Source organism: Schistocerca nitens, chromosome 9 (assembly GCF_023898315.1).
Source record: "Schistocerca nitens isolate TAMUIC-IGC-003100 chromosome 9, iqSchNite1.1, whole genome shotgun sequence".
In the NCBI taxonomy this organism is placed as follows: Eukaryota; Metazoa; Arthropoda; class Insecta; order Orthoptera; family Acrididae; genus Schistocerca; species Schistocerca nitens.
Genome location: NC_064622.1, coordinates 11,457,718 through 11,471,130, shown reverse-complemented (window position 1 = coordinate 11,471,130; position 13,413 = coordinate 11,457,718). Strand labels below are relative to the sequence as shown.

Genomic DNA, 13,413 nt, shown 5'->3' with positions numbered 1-13,413 from the left:
AATTAAAATCACATCTACGCGAAAATGCGGATAGCAAATCTACATCTAACATGGTCTATCTGTATTCATGAATGTCAATAATAGTGTATATAACCCCACTATACTTGGGTTAAGCTACTGTGATCAGACTACCGATTGGCCCTTGTAGGTATTATCTGTTTGCTGTTATGTCAACTTGAACAAGAAAAAGCAGTATAGTGATTTCCACATGGTGAGTAACCTCCAGATAGTTTAGCCTATGAAATCATACACAACCTGTTCAACTTTGTTAAGTTTATTCAAAATGGGTGTCAATGGTGTTCGTCATATAGCACAAGCACAAACTTCATCGTGATCTGCCAAATAAACAGCGCAAGCATAAACTTCGTTGAGATCTGGCAACTCTTACTGAAACTCTGCAATTAAGCTGGGCAAGCACTGTACGCAAATTATGTCACAGGAGTTAAAATGACTATCAAGAGAAAAGATCAAAACATCACAACATGCACTGAAAATATTTGGGCCCACAGACTCAAAAGAAATTAAGAATTTTGGCTTTTGTGGGAAAGATACTGTTAACGGCCTTTTCGAACTAAATAAGTGGCCTGGACAATTACTTCAAGAAATACAGTACGATTAAAAGGACCAGATACGGAGATAAGTCTATCAAAGTTACTTGTTTATTAATTTGTTGTTCACTTTTAGTCTGTTAGCTACATTTTCTAAGTTGAATGTATGTATCAAATAAAATTGCATAGACAAAACAATGTAAAATTTAAATTTTCTATCGTATTTCAGTGACGTGGCCAGCAGTGTGTGTATGTTGGTCAATAACCTGTAGTTGCATCACAGTGTCTATTGTCAAAATAATATTGTTGGATGATAATACAAGTTCACAAACTGTCCCACATCACTGAAACCACAGCCTTCTTGGGTTTAGAGGTGTTGCAATTTCCTACTTACAGCCCAGATTTCACATTTTCTGTTTAAAGAGTTTGCAGTGGTCACAAGGCCTTTTTTTGTGTATAGACGGTAACATGGCCAACTGTAAATAATCTTGTTGAAAGAATTATGTAGGTTTGTAGACTGCCATACCAAGTGCAATGGAAGAGACTACATACAAAAATTATGTCTTCATTCAACTGTTGCCTCTATTGTGCAAATGAATTTTTAAGAAAAGTCCCCATAACTGTTTTCTTGTGCACAATTACAACACTACACTGTCTTGTGGGCATACATTCAGAAACTACCTACTGTGACAATTAAAAAAACATGAATTGCTCAACTTTATTCGAACATTAACAAAGAGAAAGTTATAGAAGGGGGAGTGTGAAATAATAAAGCACATCTATAATAACTATAGGATTTAAGGAGTTAGACATTTTGACTGCTGCTCCAAACTAAATTTATTCCCTCATGAACTTTGTTGTAAATAATCCACTGCAGTTCAAAAGGAACAACCATGTACATAATTAGAATACCACAAGGAAAAATGACCTTCATTACACCGCATTAAGGTTGCCTTTAGGGCAAAAACAGAAGCACAATACAGCAATTAATTTTCTTGATAACTTACCCAGCGTTATAAAATGTTTGACACGCTACAGAGTAAAATTAGAAAACAAACTGAAAAAGTTTTTCCTGGACAACTTCTGCTTTACTGTAGAACAATTTCTATTATTGTAATGTGTGACAGGTGATGGGTAGGAATTACTAACACACATCTGTATATTTAATAATCACAAAATGAAAAAAATTAAATGATCGGCACGTAGTAGTCATATTTACAAATAGATGTGAAATTTGAATATAAAATTACTTGTTCCACATTGTTACAATTTATCATGCAAATTATCTCTCGAACATAGAACTAGCTAACTTGCCAGGAAATGCAACTCAAATGACAGTAACTTCTAACTGTAGACTAGAAAATGATGAAATGAAAGTATACCAATTCCATCTTCTGCCTTGACTTTACTGTCCTTAGCCTCCTCCTTCAAAGTGCTTATGGCAGCTGCTGTAGCTAAATCTTTGCCCCCACCTGAAATACAACAAAAACAGTGCATTACAAAGTACAATCTTTTCTCCCTTGCTTTCAGTAGCTACTTATAGGTTTCATGATCTACCTGGAACTTCAATTTTATCTGGATCCTCGTCATCATCAAAATCACTGCCTGACCCAGCTGAATTGTCTTCACTATCACTCATTTCTTTGTAGTTAACCTTCTTTGTAACCTGAAAAAACAAAATGAATTTATAACAGTACTTTCTTAAACATGCAGAGTCCATATCTTCATCTACATTTATATTCTGTAAACTACCATGAGCTGCATGGCACAGAGCACGTGACATTGTACCAGTTATTAAGGTTTTTTCCCATTGCATTCATGTACGGAGAGTGGGAAGAATGATTGATTGAATGCCTCAGTATGTGCAGTAATTATTCTAATCTTATACTCATGACCCCTATGTGAACAATACGTAAAGGACTGTAGTATATTCCTACAGTATCATTTAAAGCCGGTTCCAGAAACTTCATTAATAGACTTTCTCAGGATAGTTTACATGTATCTTCAAGAGTCTTCTGGTTCACTTATTTCAGTGTCTCTGTGACACTCTCCAACAGATCAAACAAATCTGTAATTATTCGTGCTGCCCTTCTCTTTATACACTCAATATCCTGTTAGTCCTATCTGGTAGGGGTCTCACACACTTGAGCATTATTCTACGATGGGTCGCATGAGTGATTTGTACGCAATCTCCTTTGTAGACACTGCACCTTGCCAGTATTCTACCAATAAACCGAAGTCTACTATATGCTTTACACATGACTGAAGCTATGGGGTCATTCCATTTCATATGCCTACAAAGTGTTACACGCAGATATTTGTCCAATTTGGCCTTTTCTGACTGGGATTCATTGATATTCTAGTCATAGGATACGTTTTTCATTTTGTGAAATGTACAATTTTACATTTTTGAACATTTAAAGCTCATTGCCAATCTTTGCACCACTTTGAAATCTTATCAAGATCTGACTGAATATTTATGCAGCTTGTTTCAGATAGTACTTCATTATAGGTAACTGTATCATCTGCAAAAAGTATGAGGTTGCTATTAATATTGTCTGCAAGGTCATTAAAGTACATCATCAACAGCAAGGGTCCCAACACACTTTTCTGGGGCACACCTGAAGTTACTTCTACATTTAATGATAACTCTCTATCCAAGATAACATGTTGCATCCTCCCTGTCAAGATGTCCTCAATCCAGTCACAAATTTCAATTGATACACCATATGATTGAGCTATTGATTGTAAGTGTAGGTGTGGTACTGAGTCGAATGCTGTTTAGAAATAACGAAATACTCCATCTACTTCATTGCCTCGATCCAAAGCTTTCAACATGTCACATGAGAAAAGTGCAAGTTCGGTCTCACAAGATCGATGTTTTCAGAATCCGTGCTGGTCGGCATTGAGGAGGTCATTGTTTTCAAAATACCCCATTACTTTTGAGCTCAGAATATGTTTTAAGATTTTACAACAAATCAATGTCATGGATACTGGACGATAGTTTAGTGGATCGCTTCTATTACCCTTCTTGTAGACAAGTGTGACCTGAGCTTTTTTCCAAGCACCGGGCATGGTTTTTTGTTCAAGGGATCTACAATAGATTAAAGATAGAAGAGGAGGCTAACTCTGATGCAAATTCAATACAGAATCTGACAGCGATTCCATAGGTGCTGGAGCTTTGTTCAGTTTTAATGATTTCAGTTGTTTCTCTATGCCACTGACACTAAAACTTATTTCATTCATCATTTCAGTGGTATGAGGATTAAAGTGGGGAAATTGTCCTGAGTTTTCTTTGTAAAGTAACATTTGAAAATGGAGTTAAGAATTTCAGCTTTTGCTTTGCTACCCTCTATTTCAGTTCCTGCTTCATTCACTAGGGACTGGACATAAACTCTGGTGCCACTAACAACCTTTACATATGACCAGAATTTCTTTGGGTTCTGTGAAAGATCATTTGACAATATTCTGCTATGGTAGTCATTAAAGGCATCATGCACTGCTCTCTTGACAGCCAAACGCTTTTCATTCAGCATCCCTGCATCTATAGCCCTACACTTTGTTTGACATCTATTATGCAGTAGTCTCTGTTCTCTGTTTCTTTACAGTGACTGTATATCATGGAGGTCCCCCCCCCCCCTACCCCATTATGGACTGTTGTACTAGCTACGTACTATCCAGTGTGTGGTCAACTATTCTTTTAAACTTGAGCCATAGTTCCACTACATGCTCCTGATCTGTGCTGAAAGTTTAAAGTTCCTCATTGAGATGTGACACTGTTGATATTTTATCTAGTTTACAGAACATATATATACATCTTTGTTTGGTTTATTTGTCCTTTGTATTTTGGTAATCATTGTTGCCACAACTGCATCACAGTCACTGAGACCACTTTTGATGTGAACATCCTCAAAGTGGTCAGATCTGTTTGTTGCCATTGGATCCAATATGTTTCCAACGTCAGAGGGGTTCCTAACTATCTGTTCTAGGGAGTTTTCAGAGAAGGCATTTAGTACTGTTTCACAGGATGTCTTATCATGCCCACCACTAACAAGATTGTAATGCAAAGGAAATATGTTATCTTAGCCCTGATGTGGTATTTGTTTTCAACCAATTCTGCAACCTTACATGTATTTTCCTACAGCACACTTCATTCTCCTCTTGTGGACATATTGTAGTTTTATTGTTTGCCTCCAACTGTGTACAAATCAACAAAAATCAATTATGTCTGCAGTTAAATTTAGAATCCGTACAGTGACAAAACAGAAATACTGATGTTCACCAGAAACAGCTATTATGTGCAGTCAATGAAAAACAGATAACTTCCAACTTCTCATACCTAAATGCTGGAAGACTTCATCAAACAACACAAAGGGATGTATACAAAACAAAATTTAAATTCATAATACTTACTTAAGCTAAATCAAATTCTCTCTTCTGATACAATCAAAAGCAGGCTGTAAGAGGAGACCAGAAGGCAGTTGTCTGTAAAAGAAATAAAATTGTTTCCAGCATGTGGTTTAAGGACCACTGATGAACGCTGAACGAAAGATGCACACAAACGCATAACATTTACGCATATGTAGGCTACAAGAGGGTTAAACACAAAATCCTCTCTAGACCTATAGGACAGGCACAGACTAGTACGAAAAAGTGCACAAGGAGATGAGAGAAGCAAACAAGCAAAACAGCTGAACAACATGTAACTGACGAAGAACATTACATAGGCCTATTTGAGCATCAGTAATAAAGAGGAACTTTCTATGAGCAGATGAAACAAAGTGAATCTCTAGAACAGCACAAAGGTATACAGTTCAAAGACAACACATGCATGTGGGAAGCATTGAATAATAAAATTAATCTTTATAAGCACAATAAAAGCGACTGGTAAATTAAATTATAAATCCAAATCCTTATTCACTCTTGAATTCATAAATATGGCAGCATCATTCCAGAACGAAAGGAGTTTTATGGAAATGGAAGGAAGATTAACACCTAACAACCCATCAACATTGATGTCATTTAGAGACGGAGCACAAGCTCGGACTGATTCAAGGGTGGGGAACGAAGTCTACAATGACCTTTCACAGTAATCATCCTAGCATTTGCCTGGAGCAATTTAGGAAAATCACAAGAAACAAAAAAAGAGCTTAACGTGTCTTTATTGGAGATACATACAAATTTTTGCCTATTTCACAAAAGTAGTAAACGTCAGTACACACAGGCTAGACACACACACAACAAAAAGCTACGATCAACATGTCTGTCCACAGAAATAGAGAAAATGGACCATAATGCTTCAATAGGAAATCATTTAATTATGTTTACAAGCAGAATACTGAGTAACTGAGTTCAGTAACAAAATTATTTGAAGTCATCTGGCCTTAATCTAACAGACAAAGACAAGACTCATCATAATCAGTTTGCTGCAATAATAGCAGGTCCTTTGTGTCTCCATTTCGTGTGATCCATTGCTCCTTTCTTAACGTTGCTGTACTTGCTACTGACTAACGCATCATCCAGGATCTGACGAAGAGTAGTCCTGCACTTCCGCTTCCTGTCCACATACCCCTCTCAAATTGTTCCTACAAGCACTCTCCTCTCTTTCTTAATGTGTGACCAATCTAGTTTCCTTTCCTACATTTTATTACATCCAGTAATTGCCTTTGATGTCCCACTCTTCTCAGTAACTATTTACTTTCACTCTATCCATCCCACTTAAAATTCTTTCTATCCTCTCCCTGTCCAAATCTCAGAAGCCTTCAGCCTTACACTACCTCCCTTTCTCAGTGTCCATGTTGCATCACCATTCATGTGGACACTCTATACAAGACATTTTATTAGCCTTTTCCTCAAATGTTTCTACATACTGCTACAGAAAATGCCACCTACTACTGGCTGCTTCTTAGGTATTTAAAGCTTTACAGATGCTTTAATTTTTCTCCTTTCAGCATTATCGTTATCCTCTTATTTCCCCCTAGTGCCATTACTTTTGTTTCTTTGCATTAATTTTCATTCCATGAATCTTATCTTTAGCTTCAATGGTATACACTATATCCTACAATCATTTTCATCTGTTGCTAAACGGACTGCAGTATCTGCAAAGCTCAAGCACCATATTCTTCTTCCTACAGTTTTTACCCTCTTGTCGTCTACTGAGCAGTGATCAATCTTTTTCTAACTACAGATTGAAAACAGTAGGAGACAGAAAGCAGCTGACTTTCTCCTTTTCCTAGTGTTATCCAATTGGTACAAAAAAAAAAAAAAAAAAAAAAAACAAGAATGCCTATTCTCAAAACTTAATTTCATCAACATCTATCAGAACAGATACAAAATTACAGAAAAAATGTGTTTCTGTAACTTGTTCCGTGAATCCACTTTTTGAATAGTATAGCCTACAAAAAAGTTTGATGGATTTAGTCAGAAGTGTTTGGTAAACCTCTAATGTCAGCTGATGTCCAATGAAATGCAGTATCAACAAGTGATGGTAAAATGGCTTGGATTCCCACAGAGATCCAAGAAAACGTCAGAATACTCGTCTTCGGCATTATGTACAGCTACATTGGAATACTATAATTCAAATGAGCAAAAACGAAAAAAGGACACACTGCATCTACGGAACAAAACGTCAATGAAACATACGAAGTAAATTCTGGTGTATGGGACAGAAGATGTTCCAATTTATCCTTGCAAAATATTTCGGAGAAAAAACGTAAGATGAGATATGTTAATGCAATTGTGCCAATGAACTGATACTCAAAACTGAAGGAGTCAGTAAACATTTATTTGTTATTCCGTATGTCGAAACAAGTAACAGGGTAAACATCAACAAAGACACGAACATATACAGGGCATAAATTCAAAGAATCATATTAAGAACACATATAATGAGAAGGTAACAAGCATGTTGACGATGTTCATAAACAAACACCGCTAATGTAAACAAATTAGTTCCACACTTATAAAACACACGACAGAATGAACGGAAACAAAAACATCAACAAAAACATCCATAAACTAACGTTCTAAAATAATAATAATAATAAAAAAACACGCCATTATCACTCTTGGCAAGATGTGAGAAATAAAAATACGAACGCGTGAAAAGCATCATAAACAGAGCACATACTTGTTATTAGTGTATACATACCATACTCTTTGGACTTCTTCAAACGAACCGAGTTACAATTCTTCAATGTAACAACTTTTTCGATAAATTTCTGACGACTTAGACGAAATAATTCAAAAAGCTCGAGAAAAGTTACTGAATTAAATTACAAACTTCCACGAAATTGCCAAAGCCTACACTAACTGACGTTGTAAATACAAAGTGGATCACTGTTGTTTACATGCATGTAATTCCACACAAACTGAGGAAGATACCACAAAGTTCGTGGTCTCTTAAGCCTGTCTCAGATGACTGTCAACAATACCCGCAGACGTAAACAAAGATTGCTGTGAAGAGAATGCTTAATCGATGTCACTAACTATACAGTGAACAAGAACTCAAAAAGAAACGCGAACTCCTATCGCGCACTGTCAAGAACGCATCGAAATGCTGTCGTTCTTTTTTTCTTTTTATCGGGTCTCTTCGAACAAAACAAAGACATTCCGCTCAAGTTATTTTTTTTAAAAAAAACACAAAGAGCACTGCTTGAAGATTACATGGCAAAGATAATAAGTTTATTTCTCTATTCGAATACTTTGTTTCCCTGTTTCATACACGAACACTGCGCAGAAACCTCATTAGCTTCTCCATTCCGACTTCCTTCATCATAAAAATTACATGTCTCGTATTTCGCTGTTCTGTCCATGAAGTACTGCAAATAGGGGAACTATCTTCCGCGAATCAGTCCCTTACCCCTTCGGGGCTAGCTACACAGTAAGGAAAGCGTTACACACTTACCGCTTTCTTAGAACGAGGCATTTTGTCAGACCGCGAACTTCCTTCAATGTTTTATTCTACGCTTCCTCCCGCCATCTTAGGTTCCTTCCCAGCATTCAATGTAATTTGCAGTGATTGTACATCTGACCGAGAATGCAATGGAGTGACACCCATATACTTTTCGCGTTACTAAGCGTCTCCAACAGAGGTCAGGAGATATGCATCAGGTCAATGCCCTCTATCCTAACGGCACTATCTACGAGACGTAATTTAATGTAATACTGTTGAATCTGCCATAACACCGATCAAGAAAGCTTACAATCACCTGCTAATACCAGATGATGTCTAGCACCAATAAGATGTCTAGTATCTACGACACACATAGGCTGCAAACAACTGTGAAGCGCATGGCAGAGAATACCTTCCATTGTAACAGTTATTAGGGTTCTTCGCGTTCCATTCACGTATTGAGCGCGGGAAGAATGATTGCTTCAATGCCTCATGTGAGCTGTAATTAATGTAATCTTGTCCTCATGTTCCCTATGTGAGCGATGTGTAGGGGCTTTTAATATGTTCCTGGAGTCATCTTTTAAAGCCGGTTCTTGAAGCTTTGTAAGTAGGCTTTCTTGGGATAGATTATGTCTATCTTCAAGAATCTGCTACTTCAGTATCTCTGTGACACTCCCCCATGGGTCAATCGAATCAGTGACCATTTGTGCTGATCTTCTCTGTATAGGTTCTATATCCCCTTTTTAGTCCTATTTGGTATGGGTCCCATACACTTGAGCAATATTCTAGAATAATCACGGGAGAGATTTGTAAGCAGTTTCCTTTGTAGACTGATTGCACTTCTCCATATTCCACCAATAAACTGAAGTTACCATCTGCTTTACCCATGACTAAGCTTAGGTGTGCCTTCCTTTTCACATTCTTACAAAGACCGAGGTATTTGTATGAGTCGGTCGATTCCAACAGTGATTCGTCGCTATTACATTCACAGGATACTACATTTTTTCGTTTTATTGATTGTGCAGTTTTACATTTTTGAACATTTAAAGCATGGAGTCAATCTTTGCACCACTTTAAAATCATGTTAAGGTCGACTGTATAGCTAAGCAGATTCTTTCAGATAGTAGTCCACTATAAATAATTTCATCATCTGCAAAAGTCTGAGGCTACTATTAATATTGTTCAGAATATTATTGACATACAACATGAACAACGAAGGTTCCAACACGCATCCCGGGAGCATTCCCGAAGTTACTTCTACATCCATCATGCTTTTAAGTATCGTTTGCCTGTCGCTATTCAGTTTGCAATGTCTTGCTTGTTATTGTGATGTAAAGAAAGATCCAACTTTGTACAGATTCAGGTGCTCCACTCCTTTGTCACACTCGGTTATGACAGCTGTGGCCGTATTCTTCGTCTGTATCTCCATAGTCACTAAGTTCATTTTTTGCCACCAAGCTCTTGAACATAACGGATAACTGTATAATAGTACCTCCAAGTCCGCTAGTCGTGAACTAATGTTAACCATGCACACGAAGGAAAGAAGAAGAATATTCCAAAACCATCAACTTCACATATGACTGAAGAACACTACGCAGTGCCCCCTGCATCTGCTTCATCTATCATTTCCATTGTCTACATTGCTGTAGCTGTGAGCTTGATAACTATTTTAGAACATTTAAATTGAATATCATTTTGAAGATTAGATTCAACTGGAAGCCGCAGTCGTGAGATACAACACAGTGAAATATAATATTTAACAAACAAAATGCCCACAGTATGGCTGTTATCAGAAAAGGCAGAACTGCAGGAAACGATGCTCAAGTCAAAGCAGTTCATTTTATTTGTCTGAAGACAACATTGTGAAGCGAAAGAAGCGCTTTATCGTGTGTGAGATACAGAGGCGAGCAAGTGTGCTAAGACTTTCCCCAGTTCACTGCTAGTAACGCCACGTCACCATAAAGGCCATTCCACACTGCACGTGGAGTGCGTGTCTGGATGTACGCCAGTTCACATAGCGGCGATAGTTGCGATACTATACCGGCCACATTTTATGCCAGTATGCAGAAATATGCCAACTCCGACGTTTCCGTGATGTCAGTCTGGATTTTCGTGCTTCTTACCTTGATTTCATGACACCAGCAGCAGTGACAGTAGTGACGATGGGCTGGTTTTATTGTATACTTTGGCTTTAAGAAACGAGTGGGTGCATCCAATCAATAGGAAAAGGAAGAAGCATGGCGAATACCACCACTTGATGCGTGACCTTGAGGTGGATAATGAAAAATTCAGCACCTATTTTAGGTTAGGTCATGAGCAGTTCAATGAGGTCCTGACAATGCTTGATGGTGTCATCAGGAAAAAAGACACCACCTACAGGGAAGCAATTAGTAGAAGGAAACGACTGGCCATTTGTTTAAGGTAAGAAAAAATGCAATTTTGACAGTATTATTGTATCTATTTATTCTTTAATAGTTAACAAACATATTTATGTTACTACTGTAACTTATGAAAAAGTAACATTTAGACAAATTATGTTTTATTAAACTTGTTTTTACTGCATATTTAAAAAAACTAAAGTAAATGAGAAATTCAGTAGCTTCAAGTGATATACGAAAATGTTAAATGTCAAATAACTTAAATTAACCTTCTTGACAAAAATCTTAAAGTACTTCAAAGGTGTTGCATTGACAGATTTAAGGAAATATCCAGTTGTAGAAAGGGATGAAGCAATACACTCTGGGGAAGGGATAGATGAAGGTCCAGAAATAGTTGACAAAGGAGAACAAGAGGACTGATTGTGTGAAGTGGTAGGTGATGGAGTAGGTACAAAAGATGAAGATGAATTAGGACTAGTAGCTGAATGGTAGTACAGATCATTTTTCATCTTCCGCTTTATAAATGCTATTTAGCACTTCAATTTTTACTTTGTTTTGTAACCGCCGCGGTAATTTCCGAACCGACTGGGCTGCACTGGCAAAAAATAAGTCTATTTCATCAGGGACACTTTTTGTACAAGAATTCTAATTTTTTCTTTGCAACACATGTAATATAGAACTTTGTCTATGCCTCTTGGAGATCGGTTTCGACGTTCTTTCCCCATTGCAACCATTTCGTCCACTTTTTCTGCACCATCGCCAATAATTTCGATATCACTGTCGAGATCATCTTGTTCCTCATTTTCGTGCAGCTTCCCAATACTTAATTCTTGTTTCTCGTTTCGATCCGGCAAGAGAATGTTAGAGTCATTCCTGAAAGTATAACAATGAAATAGTACTATTCTGATATGTGTTGGGACCAAACATAAAATTTATGTTTGATGAAATAATTGTCTTACTTTATACCATACTGTCTTCGATAAATTATTAAATGCTGGTTTGTAACTGCAGATTGATTACCAGTAATGACAAAACAATTTTTTTACTAAATTCGAAAATGTCCGCAATAATTTTTTTAAAACTAAACCTTCCATCACCAACAATGAAGTTATATTTCAGGATTAAATCAAATCCCTAGTTAAAATAACTGTTTTACTAATCTGATGTTTTTTTGTTATACACCTGGGTACTTGTTAGTAGTTTCAGATCACTAAGATAAAATATTTATTAAATTAAAGAGTGTGATAAAACCTAATTTACAAATTATACTTATGGTCTATGCATCATCGTCTTAAGTACGAACTTCATATCATCCTGGTACTTCCTTTTTTGCAGCCTGCCCAGTCGTAGTTCTTCTTCTATTCAAAGCCGGGTGGTGGCAGTCCCTTAGCTTTTTCCACTGATGTCTTAAGGAGTTTTCTGAAACAATTTTTATTTTCAGATTTTTGGCAACTGGTGATACGTATACTACGATCAGCTTCAGCTACAGGGTTGGAATAAGCACAGTTGCTATCATGGAGGATGTCTGTGACGCATTATGGCAACGCTTGCAGCCAGAGTTCATGCCAACACCAGATGAATGTATGTGGCGTAGGACTGAGCGAGGAATTAAAGAAAAATGGAATTTCCCTCACTGTACTGGCGCCATTGACGGGAAACAGTATTATTCAATTGTACTACTTGGATTAGTTGATGCAGATTATGAATTTATAGCAATAGATTCTGGTTCATATGGTCAAGAGTGTGATGGAAGTATCTTCACAGAAAGCGTGCTTGGAAAAAGGATCTGCAGTTACAGTACTGCAGTACCTCCTCATAAGCCTATTGTTGAGGAAGGAAGCAATCTCTCATATGTAATTGTGTGAGATGAGGGATTTCCTCTTAAGCGATTTTTACTGCTCCCTTTTCCACGTGACAAAAGAATGACATCTGAAAAACGTGTGTATAATTACAGGGTATGCCATTGTAGGGGGGTAGCTGAAAATGATTTCGGTATACTGGCACAAAGGTGGTGGGTGTACTTTCGACCATTGACTTGTAGCATTGATACAGTAAACAAAATAATAAAAGCTACAGCAGTCCTGAACAACTACCTTCAAAGCAGAGGTGATTCGGTACCTATGGCCTCTTCAGAGGCCATCGTAGAATCCTACAAGAATTGCTGGAAGCCTGTGTCTCGATTTGAATCGCAAGCCTCCAATGAAGCAAAAAACATTCGCCATGAGTTTGTGGCTTACTTTAATTCTGAGGAGGGCGAAGTGCCATGGCAAGACCAACTTATGTAAAAGCAATAAATTACAAGGGCTAGTTTCATACTTTCATTATATACTGTATTATTCTACATGTTTTTAAATGTAATGTTTATAGATTAACGTTATTACTTTCATGAAGTTTCTTATGTTCTTTTACTCTGTCTTTTAACTTGCTATTGTAGCTGACATAGGACACTAGAAACATTATATAGGGTTTTCATAAAATAATGATACAGTTTTCACATGAAATAACGAATAAACCAAAAAAGATTAACAAAAACATTTATTTTCTTGTAATCCTCATGAAATACAATTGTATATGCAAGACTAGTACATTTCAA

General features: G+C 37.0%; 1 protein-coding gene across 3 annotated transcripts in view; it reads right to left on the bottom strand.

Annotated features, from left to right (window-relative positions):
• Positions 1–8,543, bottom strand: part of LOC126204419 (protein strawberry notch) — a 264,401-nt gene extending 255,858 nt beyond the window's left edge. For 2 of the 3 annotated variants that reach the window (XR_007540499.1, XM_049938805.1), the window contains exons 1-3: positions 8,455–8,543; positions 2,106–2,214; positions 1,931–2,020 (exon numbers count right to left, since the gene is read on the bottom strand). Coding sequence is in view for 2 of the 3 variants with exons in the window: in XM_049938805.1 (XP_049794762.1) it covers positions 1,931–2,020; positions 2,106–2,214; positions 8,455–8,475 (220 nt within the window). In the remaining variant the exon portion in view is untranslated. Of the gene's footprint in view, positions 1–1,930; positions 2,021–2,105; positions 2,215–4,961; positions 5,034–8,454 lie in introns of all 3 variants that reach the window. The other variant, XM_049938806.1, reaches the window with a different exon arrangement.
• Between the last annotated feature and the right edge of the window lie 4,870 nt (positions 8,544–13,413).